At 40.6% G+C, this 23,035-nt stretch overlaps 1 protein-coding gene across 3 annotated transcripts in view; it reads left to right on the top strand.

Annotated features, from left to right (window-relative positions):
- Positions 1-23,035, top strand: part of SPTLC3 (serine palmitoyltransferase long chain base subunit 3) — an 86,564-nt gene that overhangs the window by 46,287 nt on the left and 17,242 nt on the right. For 2 of the 3 annotated variants that reach the window (XM_035552915.2, XM_035552916.2), the window contains exons 5-9: positions 35-159; positions 2,337-2,430; positions 13,027-13,132; positions 20,435-20,654; positions 22,793-22,919. In XM_035552915.2, coding sequence (XP_035408808.1) covers positions 35-159; positions 2,337-2,430; positions 13,027-13,132; positions 20,435-20,654; positions 22,793-22,919 — 672 coding nt within the window. The remainder of the gene's footprint in view (positions 1-34; positions 160-2,336; positions 2,431-13,026; positions 13,133-20,434; positions 20,655-22,792; positions 22,920-23,035) is intronic. The other variant, XM_035552917.2, reaches the window with a different exon arrangement.

The following is a 23,035-nucleotide window of genomic DNA, read 5'->3' as shown; positions in this document are numbered from 1 at the left end:
AATGAGATTTAAGGTTCTTTGTATATTTCTGCAGGTACCTTAGACAAGCATGTAGAACTAGAGAAACTCGTGGCCAAGTTCCTTGGTGTAGATGATGCTATGGTGTTTGGCATGGGATTTGCAACAAATTCAATGAATATTCCAGCCCTTGTTGGGAAGGTGAGTACTTCCTGAAGGAACACATGGAACTGTTGTTTATTAATTGTTTTAACAGCAGTATTCTGGGCAAGCGTTAAGCGGAAAGCCTTGACTGAGGGGAAAAAAAGCATGATATTAGGAACCCCTGGGTCATAATACTGATGACCTTGTGGCTTGAAATATGTTCCTTTGTCATATTTTCTAGCTCTGGGTGTTCCTATCACAGACATCTAGCATCTGGTTAGGGATCCACTTTATGGTTATCCAGATTCTCTTAACCAAGTTACCTCTTCCTAAAAAGCAAGCACGTTGCCTCCCATGTCTCAGGTGTTGTTAGATGAACTATTTGGGACTTTTTTTTTTTTTTACTTACTTGCACAGAAATTGAGCAGGAATAATTGTCCAGATGCCTATGGTGAAAGATGGTGATTAGGATAATTTTTTACAAACCTTTCAGAAAAGACACAGAACAGTGTTCAGCATTCCTGATTAATGGATCTCTGGCCATCCCCTGCAAAGAAAGCTGGCTGTGAATGCAAGTCCAAAGTTGAGGCAACGTGACAAAAGTTGGGTTCTTATTTGATGTTGAAGGAACCTCATCTTTAATTTGGAGTACCTCACACAAAGGCATGAAAATTCATCATCCCATCCCTCACAACTCCTGACATAACAAGCTGATACACTGTGCCATTAGCTGGGAAAGTTGGTATCACCTCTTCAGGTCAGGCAAATGTGAAACAGTATTTCCCTCTTGGTGGAGATGGAATGAACTCACTGTGTGGTGTATGATCAAGATTTCTTCTAAAGCACCAGGCAAGAGGTGAAGTCACTTTTTCACTCATTATTGAAGAAGAATCCAGCTTTCACAATAGACTTCTAAAATACATATATACAAAGATTGGGCGGGGGGGATGTTTCAGCTGCCCAGGACTTGCACTTCAGTCTGCAATGTTGCTGGAAGAGTTGTCCAGTAATTTCATAGGAAACAGATAAGGACTAATAGAGGTAAATTTATGATATTGTAGACATACATAACAGCATAAAATAACTTTCCATCACTTAGCTCTGAAATGATTTTCCCTCACTTAGCTGGCCTCATGTGGAGACTCAGGACTTTTTTGGAGGTGGGATATTTAGATACAAGTGGCATAAAGATATTGCTATATGTATTATGTAGAATATAACTATATTTAGTATATATTAATATTATATATCATTATGAAGTGTTATGTGTTGCAAGTATTATGTAATTGCCATGTGTTTGGGAGATTTATTCTTAAATTTCCCCTATAATTAGCCTAGCCGCTATTATTTTCTTGTCAAGATGCACATACCTAACTCTTACTGCTGATGCTGTATACTAGTATTAAGGCAGATCTGTGTACACATCTCTCATCCAAGGCATAATCTGTGTTTCCAAAACAAGTATTTGCCTTATGTTGTATTGTCTTTTGACTGGGTAATGAAACAAAACAATACAAGATGTACAATAGGAGAACTAAATTAGGGTTCCAGCTTGAATTTCAGCTATGAATGCTGACTCTTGTTGATATAACATACAAAGTTACTTATCCTGCATTTCTTATATTCCAAAAAGAAAACAAGTTTTCATCTGAGTTAATTAATGAAAAATATACTACAGGTGAACTGTATATTCATTTACTAGAGGGAGAGATTCTGCCTGGTGCCTAGGCTCCACTTGTGTCTTAATGGAAGTGGAATTTATGCAGCAGCAATCCGACCTGGTCTTATTTCTGTAGCTCAAAGTGTTGATGTCAGTCCAGCCTCAGTATCACTCCTCCTTACATTAGTGTCATGCAGTGACTTGGTGTGGTTCGCTGTATTTTTCTTGAAACACATCATAGACTTTAGACAGATGATAGAGGAACCAACATCACTTGATTTTCCTATAAAGCAGTGGATCTCTGTTAGGGTTATTCACCACTTTCTAGTTACAGGAAATATTTGGCCCCTTTGCACCTCCTGGGAATTCCTGAGAATCCAACTTTTTTTTTCTGCCTGCCTTTGCAGTGGGTCTTTGCTCACTCATAAAAGTGGCAGAAATTCCAATTCACATCTAATATTTACAGTTTAATTGGTGCAGTGCTATATTATAGACATAAATGTATGCTGAAACACACACACTTGTCAACAGCCTCCCAGTTCATGCAGATGCTGATTGTACTCCTTCTCCACAGGGCTGCCTCATTTTAAGTGATGAGTTGAACCACACTTCCCTCGTTCTTGGTGCGAGGCTTTCAGGTGCTACTATTAGAATCTTCAAGCATAATAGTGAGTATTGAAGTTGGAAATGTTTAGTGACAGAGATGTTCACACCTCAAAGGCAAGAGTGCTTTCTTTCAATGCATGCTCTGCTTTCTGTTCCCAGATAATGCTTTTATCCCGGCACAAGAATTAACTGTTCAAGATTAAATGATTTTCGATGGGGGAGAAAATAACAGTGTAAGATAATAATTGCCATTGTGCATGATCTGGGACATCAGGTTGGATCTTAATTTTTGAAATCTGGAGTCTTAACCTCCTTTTTGTCTTTTTGACATGCTGAGTGACTGTGTGTTGCTATAAAGGTTTTATTGTTATTGTCACTACAGCAAAATAGTATGAACAAACTCACAGAAACGTACTCTGCGTTTCCTGCCTCTGTTTCTAGCAGGTTCAGTGCAACCAGAGTTACATTAATGTAACATTCCTTTGAAACAGCTACCCTGAATTTCCGCGGGGGGGGGATTATACCAAAGATGTAGATGGTTACATTAAGAGCATCATCCAAATATTCTTTGAAGTATAATTTTAGTATAGAAATCACGCTAACGCAACACATTAACTTTGCAATCGCATAATTATCTTCTAAAATACTCATGCTTTTTAACTTTTATTTAGTTAATGCTGCTGTGGTCACAGTCAGAGACATTGTGACTGGCTTTGATGACAAGAGCTTGTTCTTTTCCCTTAATCCACATTGCAATTCCCCTTTACATCCCTACTGCTGCCACTAGGCAGTGATTGCAACAGAGGTTAAGAAGCTAGAGGAGTGGTGAGGAATGAGAAAAGAGGTCTGATCACCTTTATTAATAACTAATATGGTCGCTTCTCTTTATTGTGTTGTGTTCAGCCCTGAGGTGAGCAAAAATGAATTATACATATACTGTAAAAGGCCTAAGGATCAGTTGGAATGAAAAGCACACTGTAATTATAGTACAAGGTGTTGTTATAATTAATATCTATTCATAATTTGGGCAAGAAGCAATTCCTGAAGATCATATAAGAATTAGTGATCATGTGTACCAGAATATTTTTACAAAAGTAATTATTCATGTATTAGCCTATAGCAAGCCCCAACTTGTTCCATTTCCACAAATTTAGATATGCTAGGCATGGTTGCTCTACCGGTCTTCTCTCAACTCTTCCTTAGTTTGTTTGGTACCTTATCCCATTCAAACTTAGGTTTGCATTACACTTTGTGGGATGATCTATCACTACCCAAATCCAAATATTCTCAGCTTCTTCACCCATCTAGTGCCGCATGCAGCACAGCTGGCTTGTGCTGCTTCCCACAGCATTTCAAAGAACATTCCAGTTTAAGGAGTGTATTTTGCTCAGCTGCTAGGCAAGCAGTGAAGACATCACTTTGGGCTGTCATTCTCACTTTAAGGAATTCAGTCTTTATCCATCCCTCAATATTTCTTTCCTCTCCCAAGAAGCTGTTACCAACCAGCCTTTACTTGAGCTAATGCCAAATGAAAGCTGATGTTCTTTTGTGAATAATGTGTGACCCTAGAAATAATAGTTACTGGTCCAAAAAGCATCAAACCAGCACTGGAAAATTTAGACAGTCCCTTTGAGGGTCTCAGCAAACATCAGTGGAAGCCCAGTCAATGTTGCTTTGGAAAAGCTCATTGTTTTCTAGATTAGAGATCTGATCTGCCAAAGTCAGTCTTGTATGCTATTTCTGAGTTAACAGCTTAACTTATTTTTCAAAATGAAACTGTGAAGAATTTTGCAAATACTCTTTGAAATTTGAGTGACATCTTTTTTCATCACAGTTTTGTAGCCCTGGATTCTTATCCTAAGTGGCACTTAGAGAGCACTTTGTGTGAAGAAGCTTCACACATTCAGGCTTTTTCTGTCAGCCCACTGTGAACCTCTCCATGTTTCCATGGTTAGAAAGTTTCTTACTTTCATTTATTTATTTATTTAATCATACCCATGAGTTATGCATCAAGAAATCATCCTTGTCCAAAACCAAGATATTGGAGTGATTGAAGGTAATTTTAAAAGGATTTAAAATGTACTTCTTTAAATAGTAGCTAGTAAACTTACAAAAGTTACTGCTACAGAAGATTGTGGAAATGGGCAGGAGCTTCAAAAGGGATTAGAAAAAATCACAACCAGAGATCCATACATGGATATTAAAAAAAAAAAAAAAATCATCAGGGATGTGTCTTTTAACATCCCTAAAATGTCAGTTGAGATTAATGGAGGAGAATAAGGGGAAATGACCATACAAAGCGCCCAGGCTAAATAGATCTCTGGTTGCCACCATCAGAGAACAAATACTGGGCCAGATGGACCTTGGTGTGTGGGATCCCCCTGACACTTCGTGGAAGAGAAGCAGAACATCCTTCAGATATCCTTGACCACATCTGTAAGAACAAGTCAAGTCATACTATCCATTTCAGGTACAATTGTCACCTGCTATCATCAGCAAAGAAAAAACATTGTTTTGTAGCTTTTAAAATTATATGCAGAAATACAGTTATGAGCCTTTTGCTTTGGGGAAAATAGGATGTGTGTTGGGGGAAGAGAGCAGTGGAAATGATAATCTGGCAAGACTGCTTTTGTGTAGGGTGTGCAGTTTCACACAAAATGAAGCAGACAGTATTGTTCTCTATGAATGTGTCAGAGTAGTATAATAAAAGTCAGTAGAGCAAATGAATGTAAGGGGATACATAGCCTAAACTACCATCTTATGTTGGGAGGGTTCTTTTATTTTCAGTTGAATAGGTACTTGTTTGTTTTGTTAACTCAGAGTTGTGTTGCTTGTGCTCCCAGATGATTATTCTCACTCATGGATATACAGGATATATACTGGTGTGCAAACACATGCCCAAAATGTCCAACTATGTTAGTACTGTCATTGTCATGCTTACAAACAGGAATTAAGCCATTATCTGTGTCATACTGCTTGATGAGAAAATAAGGTTCCTTATGCTGAATTGGCCCTGTGGATGAATAGAAAACTTTGTACCTTGAGTTATCACCTGAAGAACTTTGATAAGCGTTATTTTCAGCATCAGGTAGTCATGCGTTTTGTCTTTTTAAAATCCTCCTCTGCATTCTCATAGAAAAGGTCAATACCCTCCACCTCCTCCTTTCCATGGAGAGGGGTTTGATGTGTGCCTTTTCATATAAAGAAATCAATGATCCTTTAAAGAGCTTGGCTCCTGGCATTAACTGCAGGATGTTACTGTGTCAAAGGCTTGGCTAGGGCCCTTTGTTGAGTGGTTGGAACAATTTTCCAGCAAGGCGCAGAAGAAAAGAGTAAATCTGAATCCTATCCCAAAGAGGATTAGGGCTTAATGTGCTTTTCTTTCTGGCTTGTAAGTACGGAGCCAAGTTGTCCGCTGGCATGAGTTGGCTCATCTGCTTTGGAGCTGTGCCGAGTCCCACTCGCATGCCACTTGACCCAGTATTGCCCTGCGCTACAGACAACAGACGGGATGCCAGGCAGTACCACCGCTGGTGCCTGAGACACGTTTTCTGTGCAAGAGAGTAAGCAAACAAAAAAAAAAAGTTTAAATCAGGCAGCAGATTTTGAAGTTACCTTTCTGCTATTAGAATGCAGCTTGAGTAAGCAGGCTCCTTCCACGCTCCTTGTTGCTTATATCAGCCTCTTTTGAAATGCTATGTAATACCTTTGATAAGGCTGTCTCGAACATATTTACTTTGGCTCTGACTTCCTTAGTTGCATATGTATAGAAGAGACACTGGGAGAAAGGTGAGGTGTGAATGTTTGTTGCAGTTATTATAAATGGTTATCAAAACGAGGAGGAATAATTATGTAACAATTTAGCAAAGCAAAGGTATATTTTCTGAACCAGCTGCTTCCTGAATATTGTGCAAAAACATGAACAGGTGTGTGCTGGTAGCCTCCCTTTCTAACAAGCCTAACACTGTAAATCTCTCCCCTCCTTTTTTTCCCCTTATAATAGTAAAATTATTTTCAAAGAAATTATAGGAAATCATGTTTTATTACAAAAAATATTTCACAGAAAATAGAGCAAAAACTGCTATTTTAAATCTATTATTGCTGCACATTCATCTTTCAAAGGCTGTTATGTAGGTGAGAAGGCTTTCAAACCTTAAGGTGAATAATAGAGCAAAAACAAGATGTGAATCTGTAAATCTATTTTTATTTGGACATAGGAATGTGCCCTGCATCCTGACTGCAGGTGAACAATCCCTTCCTTGTAAACAGACAGGAATTTACAGGCTTGGGTTGAGAGAACTGCACAGGCACATGCCTACAGGTCATCCAGGAGAGAGAAATTTAGGAGAATACCCCAGTCCTATAACAGAAGTACTGAACATCCACTTCCTATGGGCTCTCACTAGCAGTATTTCTAGTCTTCGCCCTGCCAGGGTCACAGCAGTGTGCCACAAGGTATTTGGCCTTTAAGGGATTTCTGCTCCAGGGATCTGTGAGGTTTTGTGGATGTTAGCAGCAAAACTCTGCTCCCTGGAGCCCCTGCTCTGAGGAGTGGGGGTAGCAGTTCTTTTTTAATTACTATTATTTATTCAGTTGGATCACAACTGAGATCCTTAGGTTACATGTCCATGCAGTTGGGCCTGATTTGCACCAGGATCTTTCCCTGGAGGTGGGGACAGCACGGTAGCACAACACTCAGGAAGAGTCCCGCAGCCATGTGAGGCCAGTTGGTGACTCACAGCTTTCCTGTTTCCTGAAGGTAGTCATAGCAAAGACTGAAACCTCCCCTCCACCATCTCCATGGCATTTGGGCAGTAAGAAGGCCTTTCTGAAATTTCTGCTCTACATCAGCCAGCCTTTTTCCAGTCTCACTGAATATCACTTAGGTTGTGCTGCCAGTGGAATGAGCTGAGGTACAGAGGCAATCTTGGGGTCACCTGCCACATCACTAGGATGTTTGTTGCTTAAAAATAAACACTCTTTTATCCATTTTCTTTTCCTTTCTATTTATTCCCAACATTCTTCTGTAGAAATAATACTTTTAGAACATCTTTTTTAACCCAGTAGCAGGAACTTTAAATCTGACTAGGTTTAAGATGGAATTGATTGGGTTAACAGATAGGAGTTATAGGTTGCATTTCCAGACAGATTGACTAAGAAGGTTTGTATCAGGCCTTGTTTCCTGGGCAGTGATTTGTTTAGGAAGCTAGAAAAGAGCTGCATTTCCATCCTTGAAGTGAAACTCTGCAAGCAGCATGGCCCAATGGCCAGTGTGCAGTGGGAGGAGGGCAGGAGACAAAGACATCTCCCCACCTCTGCAGCAGTAGTGGCCTGGCTTTGGTTAGGTGTGTGCCAGCAGGATGTTATCCCTACCACACCTGTGCTCTGGAGAGCCTCTCCCACCCTCCCCAAGTGACCCATGTGGATGTCCCTTCAGCTATGTGGGGTTACACTCGTGGGTGCTTTTGTTGTCTGGCCCTGGGAAAGATTGACTTACCGCCTGTTGTTTTTGTATTTCTAAGACAATCTTTTATTAATGTTGTATGTTTTAAAGCACTTTTTCAGAACCTCTGACCTTTTTCTTGGATAAATATTTGCCAAAATCTCTTAACCTTTCCAATAAAACTTGAAAAGCAAAACCAAGCGCTAACCATTAATCAGTTTGTGATTTTTATCAAGGGTTTTCTGTCGCAGCAGTTCTGGGCCTTATACTAGCATCAGGTGAGAGCGTATCTTTGTTCATTCAGTGAACAGATGAGGGTGCTCCTGACTAACTACATCCAGGTGAATTCTGTTCATATTAGCTTGTATGAGGACATGCTGTACGAGACTTAGGATTTGTTTGTTCTTTCTAGTTCTACTGCATTTTTGCCTTATAGCATCAAGCAGCTAAATTGCAGTCACATTTTCAGGGTTAGATTTGCAATTGCTTGAGCAACCTGTGAGAATGTCATGACTACTCACAGAAATCAGGCCACGGGGGAAAAGAAAATTCCAGTTCTCTTCATTGCAAAGGCACTTCAATATGCAATCAGAGTAAGTGATACTATGAGGAAGGAAGGCAATTGCGAGGCACAACCGAGCACCCTGGGTAGATGAAAATCTGACCTCAAATCTGGTGCTTGAATCCACATCTGAAAACTGAGGATCACGGTGGTACATTCCTACCTCCTCCTCATGGACATTGCAGGAGTGTTGTGAAAACAGTGAGGGTTTTTGGGGGTTCTCACGGCTCGGATGACAGGTGTGTGTCATGCAGGTATGAGCTGTTCAGGTTTCCATACAAAATGGTTCCTGCTTGGACAACAGGTGAATTTGTTATTCCAGATCTGGCATTTCTTGGTCCACTCAGTCAAACTAAAGCTTTGGAGTTTGGATGTGTGCACCACAGGGATGCCTTAGAGAAAGCACAGCTGTCTGTAGTTGTAGTTAACACTGAAAGGGTAGCAGAAGGCTCTCATGTTCCAGTGCAAATATATTCTCTAGATAAAAATTTAAAAAAAAAAAGGGGGGGGGGGTGGAGAATACAGTTACATGCCTTTAAGCAAGTAAACAAATAAAGCGGAGGGGAAACAACAGGGATAAATTAATAAGTAAAAATTGGTCAAAAATCTGTATTAGTAAAAAAAAAAGTTTGCAGTGGCTTCATATGAGACAGGTCCTTTTGTGTTTTTTTTTTTTTCTTTGGAGGTGTAATTGGTCCTTGAATTTCAGAAGGGAGGGCTCTGTTCTAGCTATTACAGAGCAGGATGAAAGGCACATTACCCACTAAGGTTTTGTCCTGTTTGAAGTCTCTGGCCACTATCAGAGACAAGATTATTGCGCTAGATAGATGGACCGCAGCCTAATCCAGTTTGACATGTATTTCCCTGTGACACATACAGACGCTGCCACAGAGAGAAGACTGGTATATCCTGCTCCTAGTGTGCTGTGTCTGCATTTGCCCTCTCTGACTTGAGAAAGCCATGTCTGACTTGCCACGTGTGAGCAGGAATTTTTCCTGAGTGAGTGCTATTCGCTTACACCCAGCTGTGTATTTCTTGGGGTTAAGGAGGGGAGTCTAAGACTGTTGCTGTGGCTGCAGTATCTACCACTTCCCTATACCACCCCCAACCATTCCAAACAAAAATAATCCAAGCCATGATTTCAGGCAAATGACTCCAAGGACACTCTTTCTGTTCAGAGCTGTGCCAGCAGTCAGAGACTTTTCAAAGTCTAGTTTTCACTAGAATGAAAATTGAAAATTTCACTTTTACAGTCCCACAGGTGACGTTTAGATCAGTGAAGGCCTTGTGGTGGTTTCTCTTTGCTCTAGGGATTTGGAAGGAGGGACAGCATCAGAGCCAGGCATTCAGGTTACCAACGAGAGGACAGTGACCAGGAAAGCTATCAGTGGGGGGAGAGCAAGAGAGGAGAGGCAGAAGCTGCAGCAGTGGGGAGCTGGTTGCGTGGGAGACTGGGAAGGGGTAGGTAGCCACAGTGTCTGCATAAAGAACTTGCACAAGAGTGCAAAATGTGAGAAACTGACAACGAAAGTGGCAAGTGCAATAGGAAGGAAAGGAGAATGCGATAAGGGTAGTGGGAGCCTTTTTATTCTAATTAAAAAGGATTCGGCTGACATCACGCAGGAGGTTTTCAGCCCACGCAGAGGAATGGCGATGATGTCCCCAGCACTGTAATGTGGGGCAGAGGGGTGGAGACACCGTGTCTACCTGTGAGGAGGAGGCACATCGTGCCTGGGAGAAGGCAGGGGCCCCTGCAGGAGCCTGGAGTCCCACCTGCACTGGAGGCAGCATGACACACAGCCCGCCCAGGTCCAGGCTCGCCTTGACCCACTGGCAGTTTGTGGTGTTATTTCTGCTGAAGTAACTCTGAAGGATCCCAAACAAGGGTTGTGCAAGTCTCTATTAAATTCTAAAAACTGCAGTGATCCACAGTCCCTGCTTAGGAAACCTTATCCACTAAATCCAAACAATATTTCAAAGGGATAAGGTGGAAACTGAGGCAAGGATAAGTTTGGTTGTGCTTTGAGTAATTAACCAAGTGAAATTCCTACCACCACCTCCTGGGCCTGGTGAACGGTCATTAGCCTCTACCACTGAAAAGCTTGGGCTAGTGATGGTCAAATGAGGAAGGACAGTTATTTTCCCCATAACTGGTTATTCAAGATGGACTTGTGCAACATCTCCCTCCCCCAGTCTAACCATATTTAATGGCCAAATAATTTGGTAGAAGAAAGTCATCTGGGGTTGCACTATTTCCTGAAACTGAATACATCCCACTGTTTGGAAAGTCCAAGCGCACAGAAAGCATATTTACTTTTTCTGAATAACAGAAGCTGCCTTCTGGAGGGCAGATTAAAGGCAATAGATTTTCTTCTCCTTTCAATTCCCCCTTTTCAAATGAAATACTACAAGTACAGAGTAAAAGGTTCAGAAAAATTCATTTGCACCTAAGCAAATTATGTGTTGGCTGTTACAGGCTTAAGAAAGTCACCCATATGTGTTTTTCAGAATGAGACATTAAAAGCAGAGTGAGATAGCCCTGATCCTGCAAGCAGGCATGTCCTTAACTTCAGCAGAACTGTCGTGGGTAAAGTCAGGCAAGCTCCTGCCTTGGAGAGGTTCTTCTGCATCTGCAGTCCTGCATTCTACACTCATTGGGACAGAGGACTTATTCACATCCATGTTCTTTTTCAAATAGCTCTTAAAAAAAAAAAAAAAAAAAGTGATATATGTTTCATAACTCTCTACCCTCTCCTCTTTCTTTTGGTGGACTTATGTGAAAACAACTGAATTTTCAAGCTGTGATTTCAGCTTAGAGGTTTGTTAAGCTGACTTTTCCAAAATCTGGACTGACAAGTAGACAGAATACTGAATTGAAGCACCCTGCATGATTCAGAGGGGAGTTTCAAAAGTCCCAAAGGAATTTAGATGACAAAGACAATTACATTCTGGGGAGAAAAGGAGGTGCCTAAGTTTGAGTTCAAGACTGAATATCTTACCTCGTTTTTGTAACCCATGAACTTTCTGTCATTCTATGGAATCCTTTAATTCTCAGAACCGAAAAGGATTTCTGAACATTATCTACCCAGAAGAGAAGGTGAGCAGCTCTCTTTCACGAAACATGCTCAGTGGGGTTATAAATTCCCTTTTTAAAGCACCAAAGAACTTTTATTTCCTTTATTGCCATCTAGTGGAAACTGTGCTGTCTGCATTGCGTTATCCATAAAAGCATTTCCCTCTGGGAACCCATCCAGTTGTGCAGGTGACTGCACGGTTGAAATAAGGGCTTATCATTTATGTGTTGTGCTGTGTAAGTTATAGCAAAGTCTTGCTAGGTCAAGAGATTACACTGTAAGGTGCAGAGTGGCACATATGTTTCTGAGAAATGCACCTTTCACTGAGACCAGGACCTCAGCAAACATCAAGGTACCAAAGTGTAAGGGTTCAGGTCATATCCTGGCCATCTCTCAGCTCACAGGTTATTCCTGATGAACAGGTACTGTGCAAACCGCCTGGTTCCAGTCAGGTGGAAACCAAGCTGTAGGTCAACTTTAATATAACTAAGGTTTATTTGCTTCAGCTGGGAGAATTATATTTTAAAGATTAGCTTTGTACAATTTTAGGTAACAGTAACTACATTAAAGATGTGTTGCTGAAAAAGTGGGGTTATATCAGGAAAAAATGCCGTTCATTTTCCCAACCAAAACTTTGAGCTGATCTCCAGCATTCCTTGGGGTAGTGTGAGCCTCTGTAAGATGTTCTTTGAAAATGTTTTGAAATGTCAGTTCCGATTTCTGAAAAGTACCATTGTAATTCATTCTGAAGAGAGTTCATCCACGTGCAGACACCAGAACACCGATTTCAGCTCTGCATTGAGAGTCACATTTTGATCTGACTCTTGTTCCTGTGATTTTTTTCTTCTATGTTTTCGAAAACTTTAGTGGCTTTCTTTTCAGCATTTTATTAGATTATCTGCACTCAGACCTTGAGAAAGCAGGTAAATTTCTAACATTGCTCCAGGCCTTCTTATATCAAGGTCTTGCCAGTTCCAAGTATTTTGGCATCTAATTAGCATATCCATGCTGCATACTTGTACCCACTTGTCTCTTCCTTTCTCATCAACAGTCTTTCGCTGGCTTTTCTTCCTGAGAAGGACGTGATTTTTCTTGCTGCTATCCTGATGTGCTTCATGCAGCCTGATTCAAGCTTTTGCTGAAGCAGTGCATGTGATTCATGAGCCTTTGGTGATGCTGGAAAGCAACCAAATACTCCCTATTCCTATTCAAAAGCCTTACGATATGATGAGTATCAGCAACCCGTACAGAGAATTGCTGCAATTAGTCTCAGTACTTAAGCAAAGTGGTTAAATTTTGTCTTTAAATAAAAATGTGTGCCAAGAATTTTTAGAAATTTCCCAGAAGGGGTGCATAACTGAAAACATTTTCTAACTCTACTTATCACAAGATTGCATCAGGCAAATAAAATCAATTATTGGTTCTTGCCTGCCAGCAAAGGAATTTTATCTTCAGAATACCTTTTTTAATGTGATCTTTTTCTGCAGGAAAAAGTAGTAACTGGTAGAAAAACAAAAATTTAATTTGAAAAATCTTTGTTAATATTTTCCTTTTTCCTTTTACTTATTTTTAAATAAAGATATGCAGAGTCTCGAGAAGTTACTAAGAGATGCAATAATATATGGCCAGCCTCGAAGCCGCAGAGCATGGAGAAAAATTATCATCCTCGTGGAGGGTATTTACAGGTATGTGTGTTTAGAAACATCAGTACTCTATATCATTTCTGAGGACAGAATGATATATTGATCATCAACTTAGGTATCTGAAAGAAATCTGAAATGAATGGAGTTTACAAGAACATCCTCAGTGATCTTATAAAGCTGGAATTTTCATTCAGTTAGTACCCTGTGGCGTTACTCATGTCAGTTAGGTCCTGCGTGTTGTTCTGAATGTTGATTTAGTAAAATCACTGTGGAGCAGGATATGTACTGTGAGAGCAAGATAGATCATCAGCTGGTGTATGTTGTCACAGATGTGATAAAATTCATGGAGCTGTAGCGGGTGAGGAGTTTTGCAAAGCTGAGTTTTCCAGAGTTATGTGTTGTGCACTAGCAGATCAAAAGGCAACTGTCATTCCTAGTTAAGTTCTTTCTGCATGCCCAGTTCTTACCCAGCTGTTGGAAATTAAAACCTCAAACTAAACACAGGCCAAGTGATACCAGCACCTTTCCAGTTATCAGTGCTGGATATAATGGACTCTAACAGGAAAAACAATAACAAGACTGACTTTCAGAGAATTACATAGTGGTATTTCATTTAGACCTCAGTCCCTGAAGGAATCTGAATGAAAGGAGGTGTCTCTGAGAATCATCAGGTAACATCATTATCAGTGTAATTAACGAGCTTCCTAGTTGGATTGCTCCAGTTCACTAGTGGTGCATCTTACACCCAGCCAGAGGGACAAGCCATCACCAGAGTTGGACAGCAGAGCAGAGGCGCCAGCCAGGCTCACCACCTTGGGCTTCATCCCAGCAACTGCTCAAGTCAGAAGTAGGTTGCTGGGAGGTGGCCATGGGGCCAATGGACAGCACGGAGGGGGAGCCACTGGAGTCTTCAGAGGTTGGGCAAGGAGTTGGCCAGCAGGAGCATAGGGAGAGCTAGAGATTTTGAAGAGGAGGGAAGGGCTGAAGAAGCAGGGATCTAGGCAAGGCTGCAGTGCAGATGATGAGAGAGGGTGAGTAGGAGAAGGATAGGTTTAGGCGTAGCAACTCTAGCACTAGAGAGAAGGGAGGCAGGACCAGTCGTTCACAGGACATGACATGGTTTATGAAAAGAACCTTAAACTTTATATGGAGAGATTTTTTCATGTGTTACTGAAATATAGTCGCTGCAGATGGACAGTCGCACCATTTTATTGAGAAGTGGTAGTGCAGTTTAGCAGATCAGTCTTTTTCAGAAGATCTCTTATACAATTTCATGTCATCACAACTTCATAGTCATCAGCGCTTTTTACCTAACATTTTCCATCTGCAAAGAGAACAAATCAGTCCTTATCTAAACACCTGTCACTCAGAGCTGAAACAGGTCAGCTGATCCAAAGCAGGCTGAACGTCCCCTTTCAACCAGAATAAACAGAGCAAAACTGCAAATAAACATAGCTTGGCACTACTAAAAGAAAGCTCAGATTTAAGGACTTTGATCATACAGAAATTAAGTGGACCACCAACATTTTACTGACAAATATTCCCATCAGTTACATGGCCTGCAGAAAATGCTCCAGCTGCTGAGCTTTGTTCACTTTTAAATCCTTTGCTCTGGATATTGACCACTAGGGAGAGAGACAGTAGATTGGTGACCACAGAGGCATAGATCCATTTAAGCAGTGGGACAAACCCACTGTCAGATAGTTGCAATACTTGCAGCTATATTTCCAGATGTATGTTTGGTATAGAGCATTGTATTGCTTTAGTTTTTGCTATTGATTTTCAAAGAAGATTTCATTCTCAAAAGTTTGCAGATCCATCTGTTAGGATGTGAAATACAAACATGGTAAACCTCAGATAACCACACCAAAAAGGAACTTTTTAGAGAGGAATTGGTGGTGGTACGTAACGGTTCATAAGTCACCGCTTTTCAATGGGATTTGACAATCAAATTATATTTTATTTCTTTTAGAATCTCAGCCCTAGTATGTCGCTTCCTTCTGATTGCTAGAGAAATATCAGGCACACAGGGAATCAGATATTATACTTCTTTGTTTCTACTTCATTTATATCACACTCACCCCTAAAGAGCTGAACAGTTTTAAGACCATTCATGTCCTAAATGTCAATATTTGTGAAGGGCATAAAGTAAATAAATAAATAAACCCACAAAGTTCAGCTCTCTAATGTCACTGGAACAAGCCCCAGCAGTAGCTAGGTTGGTTGGTTAGCTGTTTTCTTAGTCTAAGCAGATCAGAAATTGAAGATTGTGGTTTGGTTGCAAAGCAAATCTGCTCTGACTTGAGGGAGAATGCCTCCACACCCCACCATGCCATATCCATGCCATCGCTGCCAACCCAAGACACAGGCAGCTGATCTGTCCTTACAGAGCGGCTGGGAACAGATTCACCAGCCATGTAGTCTAAGTAGCTAGTAACATTTCAAATGCAAAAGAAAAAGCTGGAGAAAGACATATTAGAAGTGCTCTTACTCTTTTGTGCACATGTTCTTTCCTTTCTTGGCCCCTGATTTTGGAAGGACTAAAATTTTCCAACCCTAATATTGGCTAATGTTAATTCTCTTGCAGATTTGCCAGATGCCAAATCAACATTCATCTAGAGGGGTTAAGAGGAGGCAGACTTTTGTTAACGTATTCTTCTTAAAACAGTTAATGCCGTTTTTTTCTTTTTTTTTTTTTTTTTTTTTTTTTCCCCTCCCCAGGACTTAAAGAAGTTTTTCTCTGGGGACAACTAATACAGAATTTAAATAACTTGGTCAGAGCCATTCTCCAAGTTAAAATATCTTGACTTGCAAGTTTGGCTTGGCAAGTGTTTATAGAAAAGCCTTTTCCAGAGATGCAAAAGAAATGCTAAGCTTTCCTATTTTAAATAAATATTGTTAAATGGGACGCAATCATCGTAGTATGGTGAAGTCGATGATATGGAAAAAATTTTGCCTTCTGTTTGCATTAGGGGTATGTTAAAGTGTTTACTCTGCCCATATGCCTGGAGTTACCAGCTGGCAAAATTTGAAAAGGGTTGTTGTTAGCCAACATGAACATTTCTGGAAATCAGACTTGCGTTTGAAACCGTAAGCCACAGATTTTGCTCAGTTACAACCAAAGGCAGAATTGGCCCCTTGACTTGGGAAGCACCCAAGCTACATGTCAAATAAATAGCGATAAGTATATGATTGTTTGCTTTTTAATGTCTCTAGCATCTTAAAAAGAAAAAATATCATCAGAAGTAAATGTAACTACTAGTGAAAGCTAGTTCTTAAATTGGACTAGCCTAGGAGCAAATATATTTCGTTTTCATTCCAAACAGAGAGACCATCCAGCCATCAATCTTCAGTACAAAAAGCATGAACACGTTTTGGCAGTGTCCAGGGCATAAATTAAAGTGACTTGCGAAATCATATTTCTATTATTTAAATATCCAGCTAATGTTTTTCTTGGCTTCTACCATTTCCAGTTCAGGATTAATCAGTTACTATGTTCTTACACGGTTTGTGGTAGACTTCTGCTGTCTTGCACACATATTTACCTAGGAGTCAGATAAGCTAAGGACAAGGGCAGGAGTTATGGGGCACCAGAAACTTATCGAAACAGATTTTTTTCCCCTGCTTTTAATTTAATTTGGGTATATTTCCTTCCAGCTCAGAAAATAGCTCTCTGATCAATTGGATATTATCCAGTGCCTTTTCATATGCACTAGAAGTTCCTGGGGATTCAGTGCCAATACCATAAGAAATTTATCAGGGTTATTTTTTATTTCCTGGGATTAGATGACAGGACTTCAGAAAAGAATGGGGTAACATTTAATGTCTTTGGCCAGGGACCAGCATTAAAGGTTAACATTTCTATCATTTCAGTGTATGGGGTTGTATTTGAGGGCAGCGTTAGAGGGTTTCCCTAAACTATTGCTCTAAACTACAAAACGGAGATTGTAGCATGAATGTCCAAGGTTTATATGAGAAAAAAATCCCTAAAGTAAATATTAAAATGCAGTGCATGTATTTTGGGAGCAATAGGTCAGGAAAGAAAGAGATTTTCCCAAATGCAAACTAGCCTGATAGTAAACAGACAAGTTGTCAAATGTTGAAAGGACAGTGATACTATAGGGCAAGTTTAGGGAAGTTGAGTGATGCAATTATGAAGATGATAGGTTGAATATTGGTAAATCACTTTTTCTGACAGGAAAAAAAAAAAAAAACTTTCAAATTACTGTAACATAGTAGGTTGTAGAAAGCTCTTTTCCTGAGAAGTTTCAAAAAAAAAAAAATGGAAAAAAAACTGCCAGTATAGCAAGTCTGTATTCCAGGAGAGGTGACCAGCACAAATACACGCCTCCTGTGTCTCAACGCACCTGCTTCTAGAATTCATCAGCTGCATCAGGAAGGATCTCAGGTTTGTTGGGATTGAACCAAGCCTCAAAATTAATTGATTCCCCAAATTTTGGGTTAGCTCCTCGTGTCTGGAAGTAGATTCAAAATGAATGCATACTTAAGCAAGCTCTTCTGCCACTCTCTGAGCAAGGGAGGTGAGGGTCAGCTGCAGTCTAGAAGCTGTATATCCCTGCAGCCAAGCTAATAATTTTTACTGTGAGACAGGATGTAATACCACATAATGCTTATGTCTGGCCTGGGCAAAGCCAGCTTACGTTCATCTGCATACAACTCTTTAGATGTGCACTGTGTGCTTGAGCAGATCTGGAAACAGATCAATAGCTTTGTAAAAGTGACGCAGCCAGACTGAGACAGAGAGATTACAGTTCACTTCTGGTTCTCTGGTTTAAACTCAGTTGACAGCAATATTTACTGAAGGATTCAGTAAACTTTCCATTTGGGCTACCCAAGGGGATATACGAAGCAAGTTTTATCTTGCAGCAATTCTAAACAGAGGGATGTTCATATCACAAGCCATCTCCCAGGGTCAAATGACCAAGAATCAAAGAATTGGGTAGGCACAGAAACAGCTTTCATCTCTGCCATCAGGAGGATGGAGGCCGATTCAAATGGCAGCACAGAAAATGTACCTGAAGCCAGCAGGGCTTTACTTATTCCAAGGATGTTTCAAAGCCATGTTAGGATCTCTGTCAGTTATTGCAACATTTGTGTCAGCAGGCATCTTTAAAAAGCACTAACTCATCACTGAAAATGGCAAATATGCAGTGTTTGCATAAGCTCTGTATTTTTAATTTACCATTTTTGCTCTTTTTGAAGTTAAATGCTTTATCTCCCACCTGAATCTCCATGAGCCAGTGTGCTGTGATGCCTATGTAAATGTGGAAAAACTATAGTTCTCCTTCTCTGTCTAGCTGGTCTTCCCAGCTGTTGCTGGAAGGCACAGGGTGGGATGCCTGTTCGTTTCCTGCAGAGGAGCTCCTTGGCCCCACACTTGCTCTCCGACCACTCAGCCAGCCTACAAGCTGACCAGGTGGTCAAAAGCTGCCCTCCCTAGCATGTAGGATGCTGCATGCCCCAGCACAGCCACTGGCTCGGTATAATTTTTAGCTGACTAATGGTTTGACTCTGGGTTATGTGAGGACTGCGGGCTCTGCCCTTGTACTCATTAGGAAAATAGCTGTGGTGGTTCAAGTTCCTTCTCCCTGAGCTGTCAAGTGCCACTTGGCTGCTGGAGGGACTCTGTCCCCAGCACAGGGTGACAGGAGGGAAAGCTCAGTCCTCGGAGCTTGCAGCACAAGCCTGTCCACCCTTTGCTGCAAGCAACAGTGGTGTTGATACACGCACCCATAGCTGCCTCTTCTAGGGCTAGGCAAGATTTGCCAGCAGTCACCTGATGGCCAAAAATGTGCATCCAGGTGCACGCAGCCAGGCTCTCTGAGCCTGGACAGCCCAGGCAACCTGTGTCCCTGGCTGCTCCCCAGCACTGGTCTTTCAAACTCATGCAGGCTTGCCGATGGGCAGGGAACAAATATCTCCTTCAAAACCAGGCTGTTTCCGAGCTTACTCAGGAGACCAAAGGATGAAAACGAGGGCAAAAACTGTCAGTAATGTTCCAAGTGTCCAAAGCCCCTCCTGCTCCTTTCTTGCTGCACAGTGCAGCTTGAGTGTAAGAAAAAGAATCTGTGAAAGCCACTGGTCCAGGATCAAAAAACTGCTGAGAAATTATACTGATGACACTGCTCTTTTTTCACTTGCCATTTGGGAACAAACTTGACATTCCTGCCTATCTGAAGCTCCTGTAGCACATGCAGTTGAATACGCTTTAGGTAGTAGCCACAGAGCACTGCTTTTCCTGGCACACGGCGCATTCACTTGGCGTTTGATAGGAAGTACTTAGCATTTAAAGACCTGCTTACTAGAGCTAGTGAAGAGAACATGTTTAACTCATTATGAAATGAATGCTGAGTGCAGCAGAGCGTATCCAAGCGTAGCCTTAGTCATCTCACAAAGGTTTTCAAGACATAATAGTCTTCACAGCAATTCTATTGATACTTCATCTTTATAGGATTAGAGTGCATTTCTTATGTCTCCCAGGGCTTTCATTTTGCTGTACAGCTCCTCTGTGCCTTCTAACTTACTGATGTGATTACCAACAGTACAAAAGATTTATCATCTTTTCTTATTTCTAGAACTCTCTACACACCATTAGTACACGTTTAGAATATTTCCATCCTGCATGGCTGTAAGAACATAAATAGAAAAAGAATGGAAACTTGTTTTTCCTTTTGAGTGCTAGGCAGCAGGCTGCATTTCCTTTAAAAAAAAAAAAAATCAGGAGCAGCAATTGTAAAGAGTAGATTTGAGCTACCTTTTCTAATCCCTGATTCTCTCCACTCTAAAGACTGGGGTGCTTTGAGTTATTGCACTGTCTGTGCATTTCGTGTGGGCCATCTGATATATGTTAGACTCAATTCCTTTGCACTGGGGTAATTTTTCTCTAAAGCTGTTACCCCCAGATATCACCACAGTAGCAGAAGGTGGATGAAGTAAGAAAGGACCAGACTGTGAATTATAGCAGTTCCTTATAATTCATTACAATATTTTTTTTTTTTTGTAGTGAAATGTAGTATGTTGCTTTGGATGGATATCTCCCCTTATTTTATACCTTTCCTTCTCTTTTCTGTTAGCAATTTGCAAATATACAAGAACTTTTTAACTATTCTTCATTGCTGGAATTATAAAACTGGTTGACTGTTTTATATTCACCTGCAGTTGTGAGAAGTTTTTAATATTTCTTTGTAAATATAAAGTGACTTTGCAGAAGATCTTCCATGAAGGAAATTCTGCTATGCAATTAATGTCTGTTTTCTGGCAGTATTTTAAGGAGAGAGGGTGGTGCCGTATTTGTTGCTTATCCGTAATTCTCTTCCTCCACAGCATGGAAGGGTCCATTGTGCGCCTGCCAGAGATAGTCTCCTTGAAGAAAAAATACAAAGCCTACCTCTACTTGGATGAAGCTCACAGCATCGGTGCAGTGGGAGCAACAGGGCGAGGAGTTGTGGAGTACTTCGGTATGAGTCCTGATGATGTTGACGTATTAATGGGAACGTTCACAAAGAGCTTTGGTGCAGCTGGAGGATATATAGCTGGCAAAAAGGTAAAGGAAAACACACATTTAACATCAAGGGGAGGAAAAGTACCTTCTTATTGTGTGATATATTTTATTATCTTTTCATATAGACTGCTTTACAGAAGCACAATTCTAAAGATAGTACCACTTTTGTCTGGATCCCAAATGCACATCAAACAGTCAGACTTTCTTATTTTTGTCTCATGTTCGTATTATGTAATTTGCTTGGGCAGGGTATTTCCGTGCCACCCTGATGATTGTTGTTTGTCTTGGAAATGTTTAGACACTTTGTGGTTGGCTAAATATACTTCACTACATTAATTTGCATGCAGACTGCTTGTTACTTTATTTCACATTTGTAAACAGCATGTGGAGCAATATTGAGAGATTAAAGCCACAGTTTCATCCACTGATAATAAAATTCCTGAACAGTTGTGGATTGTCATAGTTGCATTTTTTTAGGAGGATGGTGAAAGAGGGTTTACTGAGGGCCTTTTGCAATAGTAAAATCTGTGTCCTCAATTGCTCTGTGTACATTAACAAAACAACAAAACAATCTTCTTGTCAACAACAGATGTCAATGAAAAGTAGAGCTGAGCTTGTTTTAACTAGGAGTGTAGGAGAAGAGAAAGTATAATCAGTGCCATTGTGAAATGTCATCACTTTTGTTGCTTAGCAGAGATATGAAGTGGTTGTTGATTGTTTACTCTCTTCATACTCCATGGATGTATTTCTTAAGTAGATTGCTAAATGAGTAGGAAGCCTTTTTAGACAGTCCATATGGATGCTGTCAGGATAGTAATAATAAGGGTAGCGCTTGAGTAGGACAAAAGGGATGTAAGAAAATACATAGTGTATATTTTTCACCATCTTCGGGGGGGGGGTTCATCTTAACACAGACTATCATAAAACATAAGGAATCGACTTTCTTTTGTTTGCTTTCTGAATTTGTATCTGAAAATTCAACTTTTATGAAGGACAATATGGCTAACATAGCTAGAAATGAGGGGAAGCCAAGACCTGTGAAAAAAAAGGTCTCATTATCTAACCCTAGGAAGTTTTCTTAAATGAAAGTGGTCGCTCTTCTCACACCTGTGTTTATCACTAAGCTTTGCCTCAGGCTTCTGGGCCTTGGTGGCAGCTGCTCACCTGCTTTCATTTCTGCCACCAAAATCTCACTGTGGCATTTTTTGCTGTGTCAATAAGAGCACAGATGCCTTCTCAGCTATTTGGTTAAACCTTTAGGATTACAATTGCAACGTAGCAATGCATAATGTATATGAAGTTAGATAAATCTTTTTCCCTAGCACTGGAGTTACAGCATAGACTCATACATGGTGTTTTTTGTTTGGTTGGTTGGATTTTGGTAATAATCTGTACCATTGTCTTTTTTTTTTCTTTTTTTTAATCAAAGGCGATTTCCAAGCAGGCATCATCCCTTTCTCACTAAAATGCATTTAGCTTTTAGTGTGGTGACAGTTACTCTGCAATTTGCACTACGAAATAGGAGTTGTCATAGCAATGATAGTCCTAATCAAGTTCTGAATTCCTCCCCTGCCCCTGCATTCAGGAGAGTTGCTGGTGCTTTAGATATGCCTACAGTACAGCAATGCTTTTGCTGAGACCACAGATTGTGCTCTTGCTTATACAAGGAAATGTTAAAGCGCCTATACTGATTATAACGTGACAGAACCTGCCACACCGATGGAAAGTTTCAGTTCTAAGAAATGTATATGCTAATAGACAAATATAGATCCCAGTAAGGTTGCTTTTCCTGAGTTAGGTCTTGGGGCAAAGAAACTCTGCTGTTGTCATGTAGGTTTTGCTTCATTCCCACTCAGAGATGGACTGAGAGGTATTTTAAATGCAGCTGTTTGTTTGTTGGTCTTTAAATGATTTTGGCTCCTTTATAATAAGTTTCAGCACATAAACAGTGTTCTGTTCCAGAGCTTTGTTTCAGCTGTGATTGCCCCACTTAAATTGTAAAGTACTTGCACCTGCCTGGTATTTCTTCAGGCTGTGTATTAACAGTAGCAGCCAAGAAAGTAAACCAATAACTGGTGAAACCTATTTCTTTTGCATGTTCTCACTCTGCAGTAGTTAAGAGGGAGATCTGCTATTTGGGCACCTCAAAGCTCATTCATACTTTGTTTTGCTTGTGTAAGGACCTTGTGGACTTTTTACGAACTCATTCTCACAGTGCTGTGTACGCCACATCTATGTGTCCACCTGTGGCAGAGCAAATCATCAGGGCAATGAAATGTCTCATGGGACTAGACGGAACAACACAAGGTAAGCCACCCTCTTTAACTTGCATGTATTTCAATTACAACCAGTGCATCTGCTGTGTACAGGTGCACACAAAAGGTCATCGAACAGCAAACTGGTACAGTAATGTAATCCAAAGG

This window comes from Cygnus atratus, chromosome 3, assembly GCF_013377495.2.
Source record: "Cygnus atratus isolate AKBS03 ecotype Queensland, Australia chromosome 3, CAtr_DNAZoo_HiC_assembly, whole genome shotgun sequence".
Taxonomy (NCBI): Eukaryota; Metazoa; Chordata; class Aves; order Anseriformes; family Anatidae; genus Cygnus; species Cygnus atratus.
The sequence above is the reverse complement of the archived record's forward strand: the minus strand, read 5'-3'. Positions and strand labels throughout refer to the sequence as shown.